The sequence below is a fragment of the Papio anubis genome, chromosome 12, assembly GCF_008728515.1.
Source record: "Papio anubis isolate 15944 chromosome 12, Panubis1.0, whole genome shotgun sequence".
Classification (NCBI taxonomy): Eukaryota; Metazoa; Chordata; class Mammalia; order Primates; family Cercopithecidae; genus Papio; species Papio anubis.
Genome location: NC_044987.1, coordinates 93,501,965 through 93,524,696, shown reverse-complemented (window position 1 = coordinate 93,524,696; position 22,732 = coordinate 93,501,965). Strand labels below are relative to the sequence as shown.

The window sequence follows — 22,732 nt, the reverse complement described above, 5'->3', positions numbered from 1 at the left end:
ACAAAGAACATTCTTAAGGGTGGGGGAGATTACAAAGCACATTGATCAGTTAGGGTGGTGCAGAAACAAATTACAATGGTGGAATGTCATCAGTTAAAGCTATTTTCACTTGTGGATCTTCAGTTGCTTCAGGCCATCTGGATGTACACGTGCAGGTCACTGGGGATATGATGGCTTAGTTTGGGCTCAGAGGCCTGACATTCCTGTCTTCCTCCACTGTAAGAGTTACCCGAAGCTCCGCGTCCGTGATGGTCCAGGGGGTTTCCGAGGCGATCGGGCAGCGTCAGTCTTCAGCCGCTAAGCCGAGAAGATCTGATTTAAAATCGGTGAGATGTTCCTTGGGCTGGTTGGTCTGAGGACCCAAGGCCGAGGTCGTAGGTGGACCTCTTCGTGGAGTGAGGGTGAGGACAGGGGACTGGTCTCCCAAAGGAGTCCCACTGACCCGGGTCTTCGGCACCAAATGTCTCACGTGTCCGTGTGAAGAGACCCCGAAACAGGCTTTGTGTGAGCAACATGGCTGTTTATTTCACCCGGGTGCAGGCGGGCTGAGTCTGAAAGGAGAGTCAGCCCAGATACTGTCTTAAGTGCTTGACTTACTAACTCCTATTTCTCCCTGGACTCCTGCGGATCCATGGAGAAGGGCTCTAGGAGAAGGATAAAGAGTCTCCAGTATGAGGAGGGAGACAAAAGCAAGATGGAAGTAAACAAATGAGCAAAACCCACCGGACAGTGCAGGAGGAAGCTCAGGTGCATGATGGTACATGAGGTCAGCCCTCAGGCTCTGAAGCCTGCCTGGATTCCAGTCCCAGCCCTGCCACTCACAAGCTGGGCGGCCTCGGGTATGTCATTTACCCTCTGCGTCTCAGTCTCTTCTTTTTTCTTCTTTTCTTGGGAGAGGGGAGTGGGCGGGGGCAGCGGCCGGATGGAGTCACACTCTGGGAGTCACACAGCCTGGGAGTCACCCAGGCTGGAGTGCAGTGGCAGGATCTTGACTCACTGCAGCCTCCACCTCCCAGGTTCAAGCGATTCGCCTGCTTCAGCCTCCCGAGTAGCCAGGATTACAGGCACGTGCCACCATGCCTGGCTAATTTTTGTTATTTTAGTAGAGACAGGGTTTTGCCATGCTGGCCAGGCTGGTCTCGAACTCCTGTCCTCAAGTGATCCGCCTTCCTAGGCCTCCCAAAGTGATGGGATTACAGGCATGAGCCCCTGCGCCCAGCCCAGTCTCTTCTTAATAGGGGATTAATAGTGCCAACTTCATAGGGGTGTTGTGGGGATCAATTGAGTTAATATATGTAAGGCACTTAACATAGTGCCTGGTACACAGTAAGCAGCAGCAGCACATTTAAGAGGATTCTGAGAAGGCTGGAGTAGGTGGGGGACATGTCGGAGCAGACCTGGGATTTTTAACTGGGCCTTAAAGGACAGCCACAGGAGACTGGGAGAGGTAAATGGCATGGGCAGCAAAAGTCACAAAAGGACTTTTGTTGTTTCAGAGCACGAATTTTATAACAGAAATGAATCTACACTTTAAAAACATAAAAATTAGTTGGGTGGTGGTGGTTGTTGAGACGGGGTCTCACTCTGTCACCCAGGCTGGGGTGCAGTGGCGTGATCACAGATTACTGCAATGTCAACCTCCTGGGCTCAGGCAATCCTCCCACCTCCGCCTCCTGAGTAGCTGGGACTATAGGCCCACTCCACCATGCCTGGCTAATTTCTTTATTTTTTGTAGAAACAGGGTTTTGCCATGTCACCCAGACTGGTCTTGAATTCCTGGAGTCAAGGGATCTGCCAGTGTCAGCCTCCCAAAGTGCTGGTGTTATAGGTGTGAGCCACAGTGCCCAGCATTTTTTATTATATATGTTTTTCTTTTCTTTTCTTCTCTTTTTTCTTCTCTTCTATTTTTTCTTTTTTTTCTTCTCTTCTCTTCTCTTTTCTTTTTTTTCTTCTCTTCTCTTCTTTTTTTTCTTTTCTTCTCTTTTTTCTTCTCTTCTCCTTTTCTTTTCTTTTCTTTTCTTTTGGCTAGTCAAGTGAAACAGTGGGAGTGGAGAAGGAACAAGGAAATCTGTAACTGGTTGTGATCGATTAATTGTAGAAACCGCTGCACTCAGAGCAGCAGTTGGTTTTTTAAGTCATCACTGATTGTTGTTTATCTAGGCAAATGCTTCAAGGTCAAGCTGGACGTCAGTGGTTTCCCAATGGAGAAAGAAGTGCATCCTCCAAGTGGCTGTGGGATGAGGATCAAACCCCAGCTCTTGTCCTCTGGCTCTATGATCCAAGCAAATCACCTTACCTCTCAGAGTCTGGTTTCCTCCCGCATAAGGTGGAGATCTGAACTGTGCCCGCTTCCTCGAGTGGGGAAATGCCCTGACGCGAGTGAGGTACCACATCGAGGCGCCGCTTTGTTCCATTCCAGATGCAGCAGGGAGAATGTTTCCCTCAGACAGCACTTTACATAAAGAGGACGTGCCCACAGATAGGCCGTGTGTTCAGGCTGAAGAAGTGGGCTCGTTAATCTTTTGCTCAGCTTGCGAAAGTGTTTTCTTATCAAATAATAGAGATGATGGCAGTGCTGGCTTTATGCTCCTGACTTCTGAGTTCCTTAAATACCATTTCAAGATTTGCAATGTTAAGCTCTTTTCTCTCTTTTCCGCTCCCACTTTTTGTGCATTAAATTTCCATCTGTTTACCCAAAATGGAAGTAAATGAAATAAGAATAGCTGTTGGGTGAATTAAGTACTTGTTTCCGTGTATTCCCCAGGCTGGCACATCCACTAGCCTCGGAAGTGACTTGTTCACAGTCTACGGTGCACAGAGGGAGCTCCCCCTCCACTGCCAGGAACCCCCCTCACTGTACCCTCTTTTTGTTTCCTTCAGAGCACCTTTCTCTACCTGAAGTCACCTTGCTCATGTCTGTTCCCTCCCCACCCCCCCGGAATGTAAGCGCCCTCCGTCTGCCCTGTTCCTGCTGTGTCCTCAGCACAGTCCCAGGCATGTAGAGTAGGCAGTTAAATATTTTGTTAAGTTAATGAAATAGGTGGTAGAACTAATGGTTGGGTTCTTTGGAGTTTAAAAGGCCATGATATGGGGTCCCAGCTCTGCCATTTACTAGCTGTGTGACTTTGGACAAGTTATGTGATTTGCCAAGTCTTAGTTTCCCTCACTTGAAATACTTTCAGAATGTTTTGTGAGGGGTGAATAAGGTATAGCTACATGTTAAGGATGTGGCAGAGAAGAAGGTGTTCGTGCATGGCAGCTGCTATTATCACCGTTACCACAAGCCTGTGTGAAGGCCAAAAAGACAAGTTGTGTTCAGTGAACAAGCAATCCAAAAACATTAGTAACAGCAAAAATCATATCTTCTCAACATGCATGTCTTCTCTCCTCATCCATCCCTCCCTCCCTCCCTCAGTCCCTGCTCTTCTGTCCATCTTAACTCAGCCCTCACAGTAGCTGGGAGCCAGGTGTGTGAGAAAGATGAGAGGCCTACTTCACACCTGTAATCCTAGCACTTTGGGAGGCCGAGATGGTAGGATCACTTTAGGCTAGGAGTTCAAGACAAGCCTGGGCAAAATAGTGAGACCCCATCTCTGCAAAAATAAAAATAAAAATGAGCTGGGCATGGTGGCGCATGCCTGTAGTCCTAGCTACTCAGGAGACTGAGTGGGAGAATCTCTTGAGCCCAGGAGTTGGAGACTGCTGTGAGCTGTGGATCTCACCACTGCACTCAGCCTGGGCGGCAACACCCCATCTCACCAAAAAAAAAAAAAAGCAAAGAAGGTAATTAGGAAGACCACACCACAGAGGGCTTGTTAAATGAGGCGCATTTTGGACAGGGACATCTACAAAATTTAGCCTTATCACAACCAAGGAATTCAAAGAACTCTACAAACTGGATTCCATTTACCTATGGGAGCAAAGACAAAGCCACCTATCAGCCACTCTTTAAAGCTGGTGGTGTCCCTGGCCCCACACCTGCTGGTTTAGCCATAGCGCCTATGTAGAATGCGCTGCGGTTGCTGAAGGCTAAACTTGGGGGAGACCTGATCTGTCGTTACATGGGCTGGAAGCATCTAGACAAAGTTTTACAGTTTACAGAGCTTGTTTAGTACACGGCTCTCTAACAGGCTCTTACGGTAGCTCTTGGAGGAAACTATTACATTCCCATTTATAGCGAGCAGACTGAGGCCTTGAGGAGGTCCGAGGTGTGCCCACCATCACAGCTGGTAAGAGACAGATCTCAGCTCAGGAATGGAGGTCGGTTGTATTAATAATAATGCAGTGAATTCCCATTGCTCAGAGTGGTAAATCCCTTCCCCTCCCAGAAGGGAGAGGGTGAGACCCCGGAGCTGGAGACCTCGCTCAGTACCTCCTTTCCCAGAGTGGCGTGGGCAGCTTGCTCTCAGCTACTTGGGGCCTCTTTCTCAGCAGGCTTGCATTGCAGGCTCTGGGAGGCCAGCCTCGGGGTGGGCGTCTGCCCAGCATCCGAGAAGGAGCGAGCCAGGGATTCGGGGCAGGAAGTGTCAGTGCCACATAACAGGGATAGAGACAGGACAGGATCCTGGCCGGGCCTCTGACAAGCACCCCCCAGGGCTGGCTGTTGTATGGGACTTCCTGTCCTATTGTTGGACCCACCCGTCCTCACAGAAAAGAAGACTGGGAACTGCCGGCCCGGGGAGCTTCATTCATTTGGAGTGTTTTTGTAACACGGGCAGCAACAATCCCCTTTGTCTGCCGTCTTGCCAGGATTCTCAATGCAGGGAATTCCCAACTCGAAAGGGAATGGATTTTGCTTTCTTAAAGAGGCCTGCTTCCGAGGCGAAGCTGGAGAGCATGCAGACCCCAGGATGGGGGGAGGGCAGGAGCTGGGTGGTATCTGGAGCCAAGCCGGGCTGGTTCCTGACTTGCTCTTACTCGCCTGCCAGGCAGCTCGTGGGATTTCTGTCCTCTTGCAAGACCAGCCGCCGTGACAGCTGTCTGTGACTTGCCCCTCCCCACTTTTGCTGCTTTAATATTTGTGGATTTGGGTGGAAAGGGCTCTTAAGGTACCTGGGGTGCACCCCCTGAGGCACTGGGGCCCAGCCTTCTGTTCCCGGCCGAGTTCAGGGCCTGATGAGGCTATGAGAGCAAAAGTTCGAGGTTGGGCAGAGCGGTGGCAGGGACCCCAAGATGAGCATTTCTCCATCACGCCTCCTTCCAGCTTTCCACCCACCAGGGCTCAGAGCATTTCTTGCCTGCAGTTTGGTATCCTGAAAGACCCCCAGGGCGGTTTGGGGATTTTTGTTGTTGTTTATAATTGACATATAATAACTGTATGTTTCTGGGCTACAGTGTGATGGTTAAATACATGTATACGTTCTATAATGATCAAATTAGGGTCCTTAGCATGTCCGTCGCCTCAAACCTTCATCAGTGCTTTAGAAAAGATCCTCTTTTCTGGCTGTCTTGAAGCATATAATACATTGTTATTAACTATAGTCATCATACTGTGTAAGGGAATACCAGGACTTATTTTTCCAATCTAACTATAACTCTGTACCTGTTGGCCCACATCTCCCCACAGCCCCACCCCAGCCTCCGTGACTACTCAGAATGGTTGGGTTTTTTTTAGAGCCAGACTGATAACCATTGGCTAGCTATGTCACCTTGGATATGTGTCCTGGCCTCTCAAAGGCTGTTTCTGCATTTGTAAAATGCAGTATATCTCCCTTGCAGGGTGGCTGTTTCAGAGGTAACTTAGGCAACATGGCCTCGCGCCCACCTGGCACACAGTAGGCCCTCAGCACATCTCAGCAAGGTGGCTTTGCTGCTCGGAAGGCAATGCCAGTTTTCCCTGCAGCTGCCCTTGGGATGTGGACACACAAAGCAGGGTCAGGCCCTTTCCTCCGAGCTTGCACCGTCTCTTCCTGTCTCTCTGGCTGCGCTGGAGTGCACCACCCCTCCATGACCCCCATCCCATCAACAGCTCAGATCAAAACACTGCTTGCCAGTCAAGAATTTCACTCTCATATCGGGCTTCAAGAGCCCTCATGCCTCTGCTTCTTCCTAGAAGTTTCTAGAAACTCTTCAACTGACAGTCGGAATGGTTCTTCTTTCTGCCTTAGACTGTGAGAGTTGGGGAAGGTGAGTGCTGTGTGATTACAGTTAGCGAAATCCAAACAGGATTACCTATCCCAAGAGCCTAAACAAAAGTCTTCCATCCCTGGCCCACAGCCCAGCAGACAGGATAAACCTCGGGGTCCTCTCAGGTCTGCCTTGTTGGCAGAGGCCGATGGGTGGTGGCAGGTGGCCTCGGGAGGGAGGTATGTTTGAGCAGGTTGGAGGTCCCCGCCTGTCTGGCTTCCATGTGGTGAAAGAGCTCGTGGTCTCTGGGGAGCCACCACAAACACCGCGCATGGGAGAAGAAAGTGGGTCCCTGGCACATGGCTGCAGTGAGCCCCGTGGGTGGGGCGTGGCCAGTAGGCCTGGGAGCTGCTTCCCAGTGAGGTGGAGAGATGGCGGCTTTCATACTTGCCACCCAAAGGTGTGGGAAGCACTGAGGCACGGGCCTGCTGGACCAGCTGCCTGCCCTTGTGCTGGGGCAGCCATGCTGGGGAGTTCTGGCCTGAGAAATGAGGCAGATGTCCTGGCCCTTGCAGGGCTAGGAGCCCTCCCTGCTGTGTGGGAAAGCGTGGAGGGGTGGAGGCCTGCACGCGGTCTCCGCTGGAATCTGTACCATCTCACCCACATGAGATGCGCCCTGGAACCAGGCCCGGTTCCCAAGGACAGATGGCTGTGTACCCTCCACCGAGGCTCGGGCACGGTGACATCTGCAGAACCACAGCCACCTTTTCCTATTCCTGGTGACAGCTCCATCCCTACATCCTAGCTGCCTTCCCAGAAGCCGCCTTGGCCCCAGGCTGCCGTGCTTCCCCCAGGACGTTGTTGCATTTGGAACACTCTCCTGTGAAATGGCTGTCTTTTTACTGGGGAAATTATTTCCTTTTTTTTTCTGAAAAGAACTCTTTGCCAATACCTAAGCCAACTCAAGCTTCTAGGAATGAAAGACGAAGCAGTTCCCCCTTTCGTGAGAGTGCTCTGGAGCCCTTCATGAACAGTTTGGGAGGCCGGGCGCGGCGGCTCATGTCTGCGCAACATAGACCTGTCTCTACAAAAACAAAACAAAAAAAAAAGAAAACACTTTTTTAAAGTTAGCCAGGCATGGTGGTTGAGGTGGGAGGATCGCTTAAGCCCAGCAAGCAGGTTGGGGCTGCAGTGACCCTTGATCACACCACTGCAGTCCAGCCTGGGCAAGAGGGAGACTCCCCTTGTTTTTTTGTTTGGTTGTTTGTTTAAAAAACAAAACGTCCTAGAGTAACAGCAGCCCCTGAAACCATGTTAGCAGCTGGAGGACTTTGCCTCCAGGAGTGAGAAATGTGCCTTGTGTTTATAAATTCGAAAGTGGAGTTTCTAACACCGGCTTCTGTGCGGAGAGATGGGGAAACATCGGTGAGCAAAAATGCCTCTGCCTTCAGAGAAGATATGGTCCAGAGGAGAGACCGCACAAAACCATCCCAACCAAGTCATTGCAAATTGGACGAGTGCTGTGCAGGCACCAAGGCAGGGCTGAGTGCTGGAGGGCAGAGGGAGGCCTGCTTCCGAGGGGGTGAGCAGGAGCACTTCCCCCTGCCTGCAGACAGCATGAGCCCGGCAGCAGGCCACCGCAGGCAGTCTCTCTAGCCAAGGGCAGTACGGTGACCATATGTTCTGGTGTGCCCAGCCCAGTTCTAGTTTATACCCGGTAGTCCCAGTGCTGGCCGCAGCTCTCTTTTTCCCTCTCAAAAGTCATCCAGCTGGGCACGGTGGCTCATGCCTGCCATCCCAGCACTTTGGGACGCCAAGGTAGGCAGATGGCTTGAGTCCAGGAGTTCAAGACCAGCCTGGGCAACATGGTGAAACCCCACCTTACAAAGAAACACAAAAATTAGCCAGGTCTGGTGGCACACACCTGTAGTTCCAGCTACTTGGGAGGATGAGGCAAGAGAATCACATGAGCAGAGGAGGTTGAGGCTACAGTGAGATGTAATTGTGCCACTTCACCTCCAGCCTAGGTGACAGAGCAAGACCCTGACTCAAAGGAAAAAAAAGTCATCCAGTTTGCGTGACAAATTGTGGTTACTGTACCTAATATTCGTCATCCCTAAGATGAAGGAGATGGGTCAGTGCCAGGTGAAGAATCTGAGTGGCTGTGGAATGTCGTCTTCAGAAGCTTAGACTCAGGGACACTGCCCAGGTTCATATCCCAGCTCTGCTCCTTGGCAGGTGCATGACATGGGGCGAGTGACCTCAGCTCTCTGGCCCTCAGTTTCCCCATGTATAAAATGGGAATAATAATAGTACCTGCTACATCAGGTGGCTCTGAGGAGCAGATAAATCACTAGACGTCCAGGGCACTGGCAGCTGCTTAGTAAATGCTCTGGAAATGTTAGCTGTTTGCGTTTTTCTATTACTCCTGGAGGCCCTGATTGCCACACGGTGGACCTCCCATCTCACTGCTAACAGAAACCCTCAGGCTCCCGTGGAGACCTGAAGGGCAACCCCTGGGGAGAGGCAAGGGGAGTCACCCAGAGCTAGTCATGACTTGATTGGCTCTAAATTTCTGTCCCTACGTGTATCTGGGCAAGCTTCATCTAGTGCCTCTAATCTGTACCAGATGAGTTTTAATAGGAAAAGTGTATTCCCCACCCCCCCCGCCCCCGACCCAGACAGCCCAATGCCCTACCTTGAGCCAAAGTCACCTGGGCACAAGTGGAGATTCTCCGTGGGCTCAGCTGTGGTTCAGAGGCAGCCTGGCTGCTGGCGGAGATGAGGCTGGGGGTCCAAAGAGGGAACCATGCCCAACTCTGCCTCCAAGCCGCGCCAAACCATTCTGGTTTACCCAGCAATTCTAGAAAAATAATGAGTCCAAGATGTGAGCTGGACTAGAAATGTTTCTTTTGTGCAGAGTGAAATCTGACTTAGCAGGACAATGTTGGTTTTATCCTACATGGATGTTTTGGCTTGGTGTTAGGCCGTGGTGGCTGTGTGGAAATCTCAGGGAAGCTATGGTGAGGGCCTCGTTGCCGGCCCTGCAGAGCCAGCCCTGACCTTCCCAAAGAAGCTGTTTGTGGAGCCGTCACTTGCTTAGGAAAAGCTTGGCATCTTTGCAAGTTCCTGACGGTGCCACTTGGCACCCCCAGCCCCAGCCCAGACAAGACAGGGAGGGGCGTGGGAGCAGTGTATTTCACGGCATGATCCACGAGAAGGGGTGAGTCCAGGTGGATGTGACCCCATTCAACCCCAGTGCTTGGCTCTGACTCCCACTGAAGGTGGGGCAAAGCTAGTGGAAGAATTTAGGGCTGAAGGTGGGAACCAGTGGGGCCACCCTCTCCCTTGATCATCATCTCTGGCCTGTCCTTTCCTGGACTCCGAGGGTGCTTGCAGGTGGGGCGGGTCACAGCTTGCGGGTGATGGGGAGCTCTCTTGGAAACAAGCTTGTGGCACAGTGTACCTCCCAGCCCTGGGAGCTGGGCCTGCACCCCATAACGTTGTGTGCTCACACCCACCCTGTCTTCCCAGAGTTAAGCTTGGGCCTGGTCTCGAGGCCCTTCTTAGCTTGTGGGTGTGTCCAGGGTCTGCCTGAGTCTTTGTGTCCAGCTCCTCCTGGGTGGATGGAGCAGGGCACAAACCTGCTGGCCTCATATGCTTGGCCTGCCAGAATGGGAGCAGAGACCCGAGGCTTGTGCTTGGGGCTTGGGTCATGTGGCCTCTGGTTACAGGCCTGTGCCCCATCTGCCAACCTGACTCACTCTGAGGCCCCTGCCCACCCCGGGGAAGAACAGAGCCTGCTTTGAGCTGGAAACTGGAGGGGTTTCCTGTTCCATGTTGTTAAGACACCGCTTATAGGACTGTAATCCCAATAAATCATATGCTTGCTGAGTGCAACAGGGTTTTTTTGTGTTTTTTGTTTTTTGGTTTTTTTCTCCAGGCTACAGGGACCTCTTAAAACCAAGGCCTTGGCCGGGCACGGTGGCTCACGCCCATAATCCGAGCACTTTGGGAGGCCGAGGTGGACTGATCAGGAGGTCAAGAGTTCGAGACCATCCTGGCCAACATGGGGAAACCCCGTCTCTACTAAAAATACAAAAATTTGCTGGGCATGGTGGTGTGTGCCTGTAGTCCCAGCTACTCAGGAGGCTGAGGCAGGAGAATCGATTGCACCTGGGAGGCGGAGGTTGCAGTGAGCCGAGATCGTGCCACCTCACTCCAGCCTGGGTGACAGAGCAAGACTCCGTCTCAAAACAAAGGCCTTAAGAAGTTTGTACTCTTTCATTTTTTAAAGGGCAAAAAATAGCTTTCTCAGTCCCAGTTCCATTGAGGGGCCTTGGGCGACCCTTGGATTGAACAGTCAGGCTCATCTGTATGATTAGCTTAAAGGCAGATGAGAGAGACTGTTATGGCACCTGGGTCTAGCATCCCTATTGCAGCTGAACTGGCCGTGTAACCGTGAGCAAGGCACTTGGCCTCTCTGGGTTTCCTTTTCCTCCTCTAGCAATGAGAGGAGGTGGCCAGGGAGTTCCCATGCTCCTCGTGTAAAAAGACCCATTTCCATTGGTCTATTTCATGTGCTCCCCTTTATGTACACAAAGACAAATGCTACCAGAAAGCCACTGACCTTCTTAAGTGGCTTTGTCCATCTCTGGGATTTGTCTGCATGTATGTATGTGACGGTATTTAGGTTAAGGCTTTGGGCTGTTTGCAGCATTTGAGGGGTTGCTGATCCCTTGAAGTAATTCTCTGCTCACCCACCCTTGCCACCACACATGTTCATGACCCAAGGCCTCTGGGTCTGTGTTCCTTGCTGTTGCCCCTTCCCCTGTGTGAGTTTTTTCACTGCCAAGGCCAAGAGGCTGCACTGCCAGAAACAGTTTCCAGCTCACACTCGACATAGTGGTTGCATTTGTTTTCTCTGTTTTATGAGCCGGGATGGAGTGGGTGGTGGGCAGCCTGCTGGCAGACTTTTGCAGGCTTTACATGTTTATACTTGCTATAGGGGGAGGGCAAAGAGTTGGCTGGACTTTCAGAAGGCTGGAGCTGAGGCATTTAATAGAACCAGATCCTAGAGCCCTTTTTGCTATTATACATTTTCTCTGTCAACAGACACTAAACTAGTCATAATAGTTAACATTTATGGAGAAGTTACCATATTCCACATACGGTGCTAAGTATTTTACATACATGCTTCCAGCTGTTTTGTGAGGTGGTCCTATTATTTATGCCCATTTTGCTGATGGAACAACTGAGACCAGGAGAGGTGAAGTAACTTGCATAGACCCCACAGCTGAACTCATTGGGAATACACTGGATTCCAACCCAGGCCATCTCCCTCGGGAGTCCTTGCTCTTGGTGACCATGCAATAATTACAATTACTATCATATGGAGTCTGTGAAATAAAAGCAAAAGGGCTCTCATAATGAAAGGAGTTAAAAACCATGAACTTTAGCAATTTATTCTTTAATACAAAATATGGCCCACAGAGGATGACGATCTGCCCAAGGTTATAGAGTAAGTCCAGTTGTAGCAAAGAAACTAGGACTTTCTCCCAGTGAGGATGCCACAGGGAAGGGTCTAGCACCCTCGGATCCCTTTGCCAGGAGCATGCATGCAAGCCATACGCCACTCTAGGACTCACCAGCCTGTGTGCCACCAGGGCGAAATGCCAGCTCCATGCCAGTGCCACCTGCCAGCCCCTAGCAGTGTTGTCCTGGCCATCAGCTGTGGTCTTCCACAGCAACGGTCTTCAAAGTGTGGTCCAGGGACCCCTGAGGTCCCAGGGACTCTTGCCAGGAGTCCACATGGCCAACACTATTTTCATAACAAGAAGTTATTTGCCTTTTCATTCTTGTTTTCTCACAAATATCCAGGAGACTTTTCTAGAAGCTGTGTGGCATCATGATATCATCACTCTGATGGCAATGGGACATGAGCTTATGTGTTCATGTGTTTAACATTTTCCCAGTTTTAATTTCTGATACAGCCAATATCCGTAGAATAACACACATAAACAAAAGCTCTTTGAGGTCCTCAGTAATTTTTTTTTTTCTTCGAGACGGAGTTTCACTCTGTCGCCCAGGCTGGAGTGCAGTGGCATGGCGTGATCTCGGCTCACTGCAACCTCCACCTCCTGGGTTCAAGCAATTATCCTGCCTCAGCCTCCTGAGTAGCTGGGACTACAGGTGTGTGCCACCACGCCCAGCTAATTTTTGTATTTTTAGTAGAGATGAGGTTTTGCCAAGTTGGTCTGGCTGGTCTCAAACTCCTGACCTCCAGTGATCTGCCCACCTCAGCCTTCCAAAGTGCTGGGATTACAAGCACGAGCTGCCGTGCCCGACCAATTTTTAAGAGTATATATAGGGTCCTGAGACCAGGGAAAAAATTGACAACCACTGCTCTGAGGTATCAGATCCAGCTAAGGAAAAATTCAGCGGGCAGAAAGGCTGAACAAAGGGAGCTTTTTCAGCCCCGATCCAGTCTCCTGGCTCTGGCCCTGCAGATACCTGCATTCGGGCATGGAACGGCCAAGCTCAGCCTATGGGAAACGCAACAAGCAGGAAAAGAGAACTTCTTTGGCATCTTGAGGATAGTGCACACATCAGTCATTCTCAGCCTTGCTCCTTCAGGCCCTTTCACCCGGGAGTTCTGACACAGCCATGCTGTTGCAGATGGGAGTTTTTAGAGGGGTTTTCCAGAACGGCCAGACATGCATGTCCAGCTTGTCTCAGCCTGCCCAGCAGACTCCATGGAATTACCAGGAAGGAAACGGTAGCCTGGAACCCACAGGCCATGGAAGGCATGTTCCTGAGAAAGTCCATGAATTACTTCTCTTTTTACCTTCCCATAGATCCCAGGCCGGGGAGGTGGGTGGGCCAAGGAGAAAGGCCTGAAGGGGTCAGTCTGGGGGCCGACACAGCCTTGTTTGTACATGTGGACACCAGCCACCTCCCCAGAGGCAGAGGGCTCATCTAGATTTCTGTATATTGAAAGTATTGATCAGTTTTCAATTCAAGAAGCAGAAAGCATTCTAGTTATTGTAAGCAGGAGATGATTTAATACAGGGAGTTGGGAATTCACACAATCATTGGAGGAGCTCGTGGAGCAGGGTGTAGGCTGAGCATCCAGGAATGACGAACTAGCCCATTAGGGGAGCTGCTCCCTCTGAGACAGCGCCTAGAACTGTGAGTTTGAACAACACCTCTGGAGCTGCAGTTCAGGAGTAAAGCTGGAATCAAGAAGGCATTGCAGCCAGGCACGGTGGCTCATGCCTGTAATCCCAGCATTTTGGGGGACGAGGTTGGCAGATCGCTTGAGCTTCAGAGTTCAAGACCAGCCTGGGCAACATGGTGAAACCCCATCTCTGCTAAAAATACAAAAAATTATTCAGGCATGGTGGTGCATGTCTGTGGTCCCAGCAACTTGTGAGGCTGAGGTGGCAGGTTAAAAAAAAAAAAAAGGCTTTGCTATTGCTTTTATCATTTCACCATCACTACCACTGCCTCTGAAGCCTCAGATAGTTAGAAACTGGACTGGAATGTTCTGTAGGAAAAAAAAAAAGACCTCAGTTTTCATGACCTGGTTTGCTAACAAAAACAGAAAAAGGGAACCCAAAGGTGGCCTCTGCCTCCCATTCACTTACCACATCTCATGCAGCATATCTTACTGATAAAACCTAATTTCCAGAATCCCAGCTGCAAAGGAGTCTGGGAAATGCAGTTTTTAATTTTCCACCTCACCAGCCAAGATGGTAAAGTGAGGGCTAAATGAGGCAATCCCCAGTGTATACCCACCAGGACTATCAATACTGAGTTTTCTCAAGTGCTGAGTTCTAAGGAGCATGAGGCAGGGGGATGAACCAAGATGCCACCTGATTAGACTTCATGATTTCCCGAATTCCCTCTTGGATTTCCCCTAGTGCAGCTAGGAGATGCCCTCTTAGAGATTTAGTAGCCACACGTGGTGCTTTGTCTTGGCCGTTGGCCACAATAGGGAAGAATGGCTGGCAAATCCACAGATTATCTTTTTGTTTACACTTCAGTCTCCAACACTGATGGTTGAAATAAAGGCTTTTCCTGCAATCAGAAGGACTGATATACAGAAGCATGTCTCTAAGCTTGCCTTCTAGCCCTGTAATATAAGAATTGTGAAATATAAAAATATTTGGGGGGAATTGGGCATTTATGTTTAAGGGAACTCTTATAAACAGAGGGATAATTCATGAAGGGATTGTTGTTTCTTCCTAGACGACACAAGTTCCCCCCATAGAATCCCAGCTTCCTACTCGAATGAGTCAACACTAGGCTCTTGAAAATTATACACCATTCTTTTGTGGTCAGAAACATGACTTGGTCCTTAACTGAAAACCTGGGTACACTATAGTAAGTTACTGAGGTTCATCCATATTTTTAGTCACTCAGCAGACCTTTCTTCTTTTTTTTTTTTTTTTGAGACGGAGTCTCGCTCTGTCGCCCAGGCTGGAGTGCAGAGTGCAGTGGCCGGATCTCAGCTCACTGCAAGCTCCACTTCCCGGGTTTACGCCATTTCCTGCCTCAGCCTCCCGAGTAGCTGGGACTACAGGCGCCTGCCACCTCGCCCGGCTAGTTTTTTGTATTTTTTAGTAGAGACGGGGTTTCACTGTGTTAGCCAGGATGGTCTCGATCTCCTGACCTCGTGATCCACCCATCTCGGCCTCCCAAAGTGCTGGGATTACAGGCTTGAGCCACCGCACCCGGCCCAGCAGAACTTTCTTCTAATAATTTTTTTTTTTTTCAAGACAGGGTCTCTCTCTGTCTCCCAGGCTGCAATGGAGTGGTGCGATCATAGCTTACTGTAGCCTCCAACTCTTGGGCTCAAGCTATCTTCCTGCCTCAGCATCCCAAGTAGCTGGGACTACAGACATGTGCCACCAGGCCTGGCTTCAGTGAACATTTATTGAGGACCTGCCATGTGAGGCTCCAGACTGGGCATATTTTGGAGAATACAGAGATGAGGAAGTCATTGTTCCTGTCCTTAGAAGGAACAGTCTGGTTAGGAAGATGAGATGCATTCATGCCTATTGCTGTAAAGGAGAGTTCTGAGTGATTTCAGACCAGGAAGATATTTCTTCTCTTTTTTTTTTTTTTTTTGTGGCGGGGGTGCCGGGGACGGAGTCTCACTCTGTCACCCTGGCTGGAGTGCAGTGGCATGATCTCGGCTCACTGTGATCTCCACCTCGCAGGTTTAAGGAATTCTTCTGCCTCAGCTTCCCGAGTAGCTGGGACTACAGGCGAGCACCACCATGCCCGGCTAATTTTTGTATTTTTAGTAGAGATGGGGTTTTACCATATTGGCCAGACTGGTCTCGAACTCCTGACCTTGTGATCCGCCCACCTCAGCCTACCAAAGTGCTGGGATTACAGGCATGAGCCATTGCACCCAGCCCCCCCTTTTTTTTTTGGTGGGGCGAAGAGAATCTAGGAAGGCTTCTGAAGCAGGTGGCATTGGAATGGAATCTTGAAGGATAAATAGGATCTAGACAAGCAGGGGTGAGAGCTGTTCATTGTCATGTGGAGATGGGAGAAGTCAGGGTGGGCTTGAGGTGCAGGAGTGCTGGTGGTGTGTCCTGGTGACGGGGGTGAGCCAGGGCGGGAGATAGGGTGAGGTGAAGTTCTGGGAGGCCTTGAGGGCCAGAGATAGCGAGGCTTTACTGGCCTGTGGCCCTCCCCTTCATACGGATTGGTGCGCTCAGTGGACCAGTTAAGTGGCTGAAACCCAGGAATAGTTTTGGAAGTGACAGAACCAGAACATTAGAATACCTTCCCAAAGGAAAGACCTTCAAGATCACTTCTCATTACAGAAAATCCCTGACTTGTGATGGTGCAACTTACAATTTTTCAGCTTTACAGCGGTGTGAAAGCGATATGCATTTAGTAGAAACTACTTAGAGTACCCACACAACCATTCTGTGTTTCACTGTCGGTGCAGGATTCAGTAGTTACGCTGATGTTCAACACTATTATAAAATAGGTTTTGGGTTATATAATCTTGCCTAACTGTAGGCTAGTGGAGGTGTTCAGAGCATGTTTAAGGTAGGCTGTTCAGTAGGTGAGGTGTATTCAATGCATTTTCGCTGAGGATATTTTCAACTTACAGTGGGTTTATTGGGAAGTAACCCCATCCCAAGTCAAGGAGCATTTACATTTTGTTGGCTAGTTTTTAAAATAAAAGCATTCTTTGCCCTCAAGGAGAGAAACTTTTAGAATTCTGGAGATGACCTGAGCTTTGGGAGACCTGAGATAGGGGTTCCGAGGGCAGCCCAGGATGACTCCCTGGAGGCGGCTTACTTCCTAGCTGAGGAGAGAGAATGGACATCTTTTTCCTGGCCGGAGCACTTAGCGGCATGTCAAGGGGAGAGACCGCAGTGACCGCACCGGCCGGACACTCCAAGAGCCCCGAGGGAGCTGGGGTGGCCGGAGGCCTGGCCGCCTGCCCCTGGCTGCCTGCCTGCTCCCTGGCTTAGTTTGAAAGGAAGGACAAGAGTGGCATCGGGAGGGGCTGGGAACAGGCAGGAGCCGGGAGGCTGACTTCTGGGCTGTCATCAGGGAGAACAGCATGAGTGAGGGGCAGGGCTCCAGGGCTGCCTTGTTCCTGTGACAGAGCAGGGAAAGAGCTCCGTCCATTCTGGGCAGAGCAGGTGGGTGTCCCACGAAGTCATGAAGCCACAGGCTGCCATCCGGGCCCCTCCGCGGCGGGGAGGTCTGTTGGACGGCGAAGTGGTCTCCTGAGGGGGCTTCAACACGGAGCCTTGCCAGAGCTGGCAGAGGACAGAAACGCGCCCCCGCCGCCCTGACTGAATCTGAGCCGCTGGCCGCGGGCAGGGGCGGGCGCCGCCTGCGCCGCAGTCAGGGCCCAGCACAGGCTGTGCACGTGGCGTCCCCTGGTGGCGGCAGAAAGGGCCTCATGCGCCCGGGAGTTTAACTCAAGCCCGCCGCCGCCTCCTTGCTTTTGGGCTTCTAGGGGTGATTTCACAACCCGCTAGGACCATTCCTCTCTGTGGGACTTGAGGCTGCTTACTTTTCCTTTCTTTTTTTGAGACAGAGTCCCTACCTAGGCTGGAGGCAGTGGCCAGATCTCAGCTCTCACTGCAAGCTCCACCCCTCGGGTTCACGCCGCATTCTCCAGCTCTCAGCCTCCCGGGCAGCTGGACTAGCAGGCGCCCGCTCCACGCCCGGCTAATTTTTGCATTTTTAGGGGTGGGCCGTTAGCCAGGATGATCTCATCTCCTGACCTCGGGTGGATCCGCCCGTCTCAGCCCCCCAAAGTGCTGGGATTACAGGTGAGCCACTGCGCCCGGCCGAGGCCACTACTCTTCCCTGAGGACCAAACTGGGGGCAACCGTGGCCTGGCACAGGAAGTGGTGTCAGCCCACCTCGGCCTAGGTGCCAGGTGAGGAAGCAGTGGTCATTAATGTTGCACAACAGCGTAATATGCGTCGTCCCATTTGGCCTCATGACAGCCTCAATAAGGAGGTATCACATGCGTGTTGCAGATGGAGAAACACTCCAGTGTGCTTGTCAGAGGGGATGGTGACCTGACGCTGCTGGTGGCAGCCCTGGGTTTGGACCTGGGTCTGTGAGACTCTTAGCTGTGCAGCTTCTCCCCTCTGCAGAGAACACCTGGGGACCCCGACTGAACTCTTTGGAGGGGACAAGGTCCCCAATTCCACACACTGGGGAACCGTTCCTTCCCTGGGCCACCTGAGGGCCCTCAGGTTCTGCTAATGGTTCATGACAGAAATTCCTTCTGTGCATTGCAGGTTCAGTCGGGGTCTCTGTGAGCAGAAGGAGTAGGTCCCCTGCAAGGGGTGATCAGCCTTGGTGGCCGCCTGTGAGCATGTGTGTGCTTGAGGGGTCCCCTGCTGCCTTTCAGGGAGCACTCTCCCTAGGCCTGACCCTCTCTCTGCTGCCCTGCAGGGACCCCCACCCCCCGCCTGACCCTCTCTCTGCTGCCCCACAGGCCCTTCATGCTGCTGCCACCCCTCATGGAGTGGATGCGCGTGGCCATCACCTACGCAGAGCACCGCCGCAGCCTCACCGTGGACAGCGGCGACATCCGGCAGGCGGCCCGGCTGCTGCTGCCTGGTCTGGACTGTGAACCTCGGCAGCTCAAGTATGAACCAGGGAGGAGGGAGGACCCCGGCATCCATGTCCTGCCCCCAGCGGCTCCCCTCTGCTGGCTTCTTCCCCAGGTGGCTGGGAGGGGGTCAGAGAGCAGGGGCCGCAGCACATTTGAGCTGCTCTAAGGGTGTCGTCTGCAAAGGCCAAGGCTGAGTATGGGAACAGATTGATTGCAGACCTTTGCTGCCGTCTGGAAACGTCTCCTGCAGCTGCTGGTCTGCTACATAGAGGACACACACATTGGGAATGGGGCAGGAGAGCCCACACATCTGACTCTGGGATACTTGGGGGCTCAGGGGCAGAAGTGGGCCCATTCTTTCCTCTGTTCCTGTCATTGACACCACGTGGAGCCCTTCCTGGGTGCAGGTGCTGAGCCCTTCCTCTTTATGTGTATTATCTTAGTCCTCCTGACAAGTGTAGAGAAGAGGCAATCGTGCCCATCTTACTGATGAAGAAGCTGAAGGTCAGAGGGGAACAGTAGCTTGCCCACAGATACTCAGTTAGCGCTTTACTGTGTCCAGATTTGAACCCAGGTCCATACGGCCTCCAAGCCTGTGCTCCTAATTTCCTTGCCTAAGTGCCTCTCACAGTACACTCATTTGCTGAGGAGCTTTTCTAGAGAAGCTTCCCTGGCCATCCTCGGCCCGTGAGAGCCTTTTATCTACTTTATTTTAAAATTTAAAAAAATATATATATATATATTTTTGAGACAGAGTTTCGCTCTGTTGCCCAGGCTGGAGTGCAATGGCGCGATCTCAGCTCACTGCAACCTCTGCCTCCCGGGTTCAAGCGATTCTCCTGCCTCAGCCTCCCAAATAGCTGGGCTTACAGGCATGCACCATCACGTCTGGGTAATTTTGTATTTTTAGTAGAGATGGGGTTTTACCATGTTGGTCAGGCTGGTCTCAAACTCCTGACCCCAGGTGATCCACCGACCTCCGCCTCCCAAAGTGCTGGGATTACAGGCATGAGCCACCGCACCTGGCCTTATATCTTTTTTTAACCCTCTGCCCAAACCCTCTGCCCAAACCCAGGCCTCTGTCTTCATGCAGAAGGCCCAAACCCCATTCTAGGACATGAACTTTCTACATTTTGGCCCAACCAAGGCTCCAGGCCAAAGCTGCCAACTGGACGTCCGTGATGTGACCCCTGTAACACAGGCATTATCTGTGACTTTCCATGTAGGTTGCATTGTTTGCAAATGGGAGTCTATGTCACTCTCTGCCATCTCTTTGGTACTTCTGGGCCTCACCAGGAAGCCTTAAAGAGAGAGAACACAGAGCTAAACACTAGAACCTGGCCAGGGTGACCATTTACAGGCCGAGTGCAGCCTGCTCGACGCAAACAGTATACAACCAAGTGCTATGGCACGAGTCTGGGTGGGAGCTGCTTCCTGCTCGGGGCAGCCCCATAACAGATTGTTTTACATGAGTCTTTGTTTTCTGCCAGTTGAAGCAATGAGGGCTCAGAACACTTACTTACTTACTTATTGATCGATTGATTGATTGAGATGGAGTCTTGCTCTGTTGCCCAGGCTGGAGTGCAGTGGCACAATCTTGGCTCACTGCAACCTCTGCCTCCTGGGTTCAATTGATTCTCCTCCCTCAGCCTCCTGATTAGCTGGGATTACAGGCACATGCTATCATGCCTGGCTAATTTTTGTATTTTGAGTGGAGACGGGGTTTCATCACGTTGACTAGGCTAGTCTTAAACTCCTGACCGACCTCAAGTGATTCACCTGCCTTGGCCTCCCAAAGTGCTGGTATTACAGGTGTGAGCCACTGCACCTGGCCCCCAAGCAATTTTTTAATGTACTTATAGAAAAGCAGAAATGTGTGCTCTTCATGTCACAGAACATGATGGGGACAGTAATTGCTGATCTGATCATAACTCCCTGGCCCTTCTCCCCACCCATCCTCATCCTCACTCTTCATGTAAGCCTCACGCATCTGTGTCACATCATTGAAAGTTGCTGTCTGCATACAGTCACATGCACCTTTGGGTCTCTTCTGGGCAGACCTGAACACTGTTTCAGTTCCTTCCGGAGGCTGGATGCCCGAGCAGCTACTGAAAAATTCAACCAGGACCTGGGTTTCCGCATGCTCAACTGTGGGAGGACGGACCTCATCAACCAAGCCATTGAGGCCTTGGGGCCAGATGGGGTTAACACCATGGATGACCAGGTATGTCCTGAGAGCTCCACTAAGACAGGCGCGAGGACCAGAGTTGGGAATTCTCAGCTCCCAGCCTTGGCGGCCCTCTGTCTTAACCCTGAGACTTGCTCAGCTCTGTGCTTTGAAGAGGCGGGCTACCTCCCCGAACCCTGCCTGCCCCCTGCCTGGTCACATGGAGTGTCAGTCTGGAGACTTCTAGTACCCGTTGGAAAAACTTTGTCATGTGGCTTCTACTTCCCTGGCTGGACAGCTGGCCACTGTTTCAGGTGGTGCAAGGCTAGGAATGAGTTCAGGAGAGTGAGCTTCATCTCTAGCTAGGGACACGGTCACTAACCCTGTAGTATGGCCTATTGTGGGCCGACTACTTGCTGGGGGCATAGAAACCCCTGTCCTCATGGAGCCACCATTTTAGTGGGGGAGACAGATAATAAGAAATACAGATGTGTAAAATGTAGAGGATGTTCATTTAAAGTGCTGAGGACTAAAATGAAGCATGAAAATGGGTAGGAAATGTTGGAGGTGATGTAGTTTTACATAGGCTTTAACTTGAGTTTCGCATCTGTTTTGTTTTTTACTTTTGCTGTGAACAGCTAACATTTATATAGCATTTGCTATGTTCGAGGCATTGTTCTAAGTGCTTCACGTAGATTAACTCATTTCCTCTTGACAGCAGCCCTGTGATGGTGATGGAGCATATTATTTTCCCCATTGTATAGATGAGGAAATTGACGGACAGAGAGGTTGCTTTACCTAAGGTCACACCACTAGTAAGGAGCAGAGCTGGGTGGAGAATCTGAGCAGCCAGACCCAGTCCCTCAACCACTATGCAATATCCTGTGTGTTTATTTGACACTGTACTGAGAGCACTTACCGTGTGCGGAAGGGCAGTGTGGGGTCTGGAAGGCCACACAGAGCGTGGGGAGTTAGATGACAGTGGCGAGTTAAGGCAGCGTTCTCAGATGAGGTGACGGTGCAGTGCAGTGTGTGATGAAACTCTGGGCAGACCGTGAGGCCAGGGTGGACTCTGACAGATGGGACGGGCTGCTAGGGGAAGCTTCCTACTGGAGGCGGTTGAGCCGAGCCTGGGGGAGGGCAGCATGGGGACGGAGCAGAGAGGATCGGGAAGGGATTCCAGGGAAAGGGACATAAGGAGCGTGGGGTGGGGCAGTCAGGGCGTGGACCCGGGCCGGGGGTTGGGGAAGGACCACAGGCCCAGCGCTGGGCTTCTGGAGGGCAGTGGCAGGTGACAGGCTGCTGTGGGATCTCGTGGGAGCCTCTCCGTCCACACAGGCTCCAGGGCCTTGTGGGAGCTTTTGTCCCGGTGGAGTCTTCCTTCCTGAACAGCACAGTGTGGAAGCCGTGGACTTTAGCTTCAGACTGACCTAGGATTTAGTGACTGTAAGAGCTGTAGCATCTTGAACAAGTTACTCTGCCTCCCCGAGGTGCTTCAGTTTCCTCCCCTCTAAGGTGGGGGATGATAGCACCTGCCACATAGGGTTAGGGGGACGTCTGCATCCAGCACATAGTCAGCACTCAGCAAATGTTCATTCCGGTTTTATTGCCAATACGATGATTATTGTAGTCGTATTACTGTCGATACGATGATGATGCCTGAAATCTGCAGGCCAGCCTGGTTTTATTTGGCCTCTTTATATGTCTGGAGTGTGTGGGGACAGGGACAAGGGAAAAAGCAGTGTCTCCTCGCAGAGCCCATCATTTGGTTTAAACTCCAAATTGTGTACAAATGTGTGGAGAAAAAAAAGTAAGTCAAGTCTGTCCACAGGGAGATGAAACAAAGCCAGATTTTTATTCTGTGGTGTTGGCCTTTGTCTAAGTGCTCAATCCTGTTTGTTCCCTAAACCTTAGTATTTATAGAACAATCTGTGGGTAAACAGCCCTCTCACCCCATGATTAATCTCAGGCCATTGCTTTATCTCTGGCCACTAGGCAAGGATTTATGAGGTAAGGAGATCTTGTCTACACACAAATATTCTAATAAATAACATCACGGGGCACCAGGCAAACACTTGCTGGGATCCAGCCGTGGAATAAACAGTTTGCACTGCCTTTGCTGTTGCCAGTCACAGAGGATTCCCAGCCAGGGAGGCGGCCCCGCCAACTGCCCACCTAACCCAGGGAAACAGTAGGACTCAGCTTGCAGGAATGCTCTGAACTGCTCAGTAGCAGAAGACATTGAAGTCAAATGCCTCCTTTACCATCTCGTGAGACGGCGCAAACTCGGGCTTCACAGCTTATGGAGGCCTGGGTCCTGCCCCAAGTTCAACCTCTCGCTAGTTGTGTGACTTTGGGCAGTTAATTCCCCTTCT

General features: G+C 51.3%; 1 protein-coding gene across 1 annotated transcript in view; it reads left to right on the top strand.

The window, feature by feature from the left end:
• Window positions 1-22,732, top strand: part of ABTB2 (ankyrin repeat and BTB domain containing 2) — a 211,927-nt gene that overhangs the window by 171,322 nt on the left and 17,873 nt on the right. Inside the window, exons 4-5 of the mRNA XM_003910051.3 lie at window positions 18,071-18,223; window positions 20,249-20,414. Of these exons, the coding sequence (XP_003910100.2) occupies window positions 18,071-18,223; window positions 20,249-20,414 (319 nt within the window). The remainder of the gene's footprint in view (window positions 1-18,070; window positions 18,224-20,248; window positions 20,415-22,732) is intronic.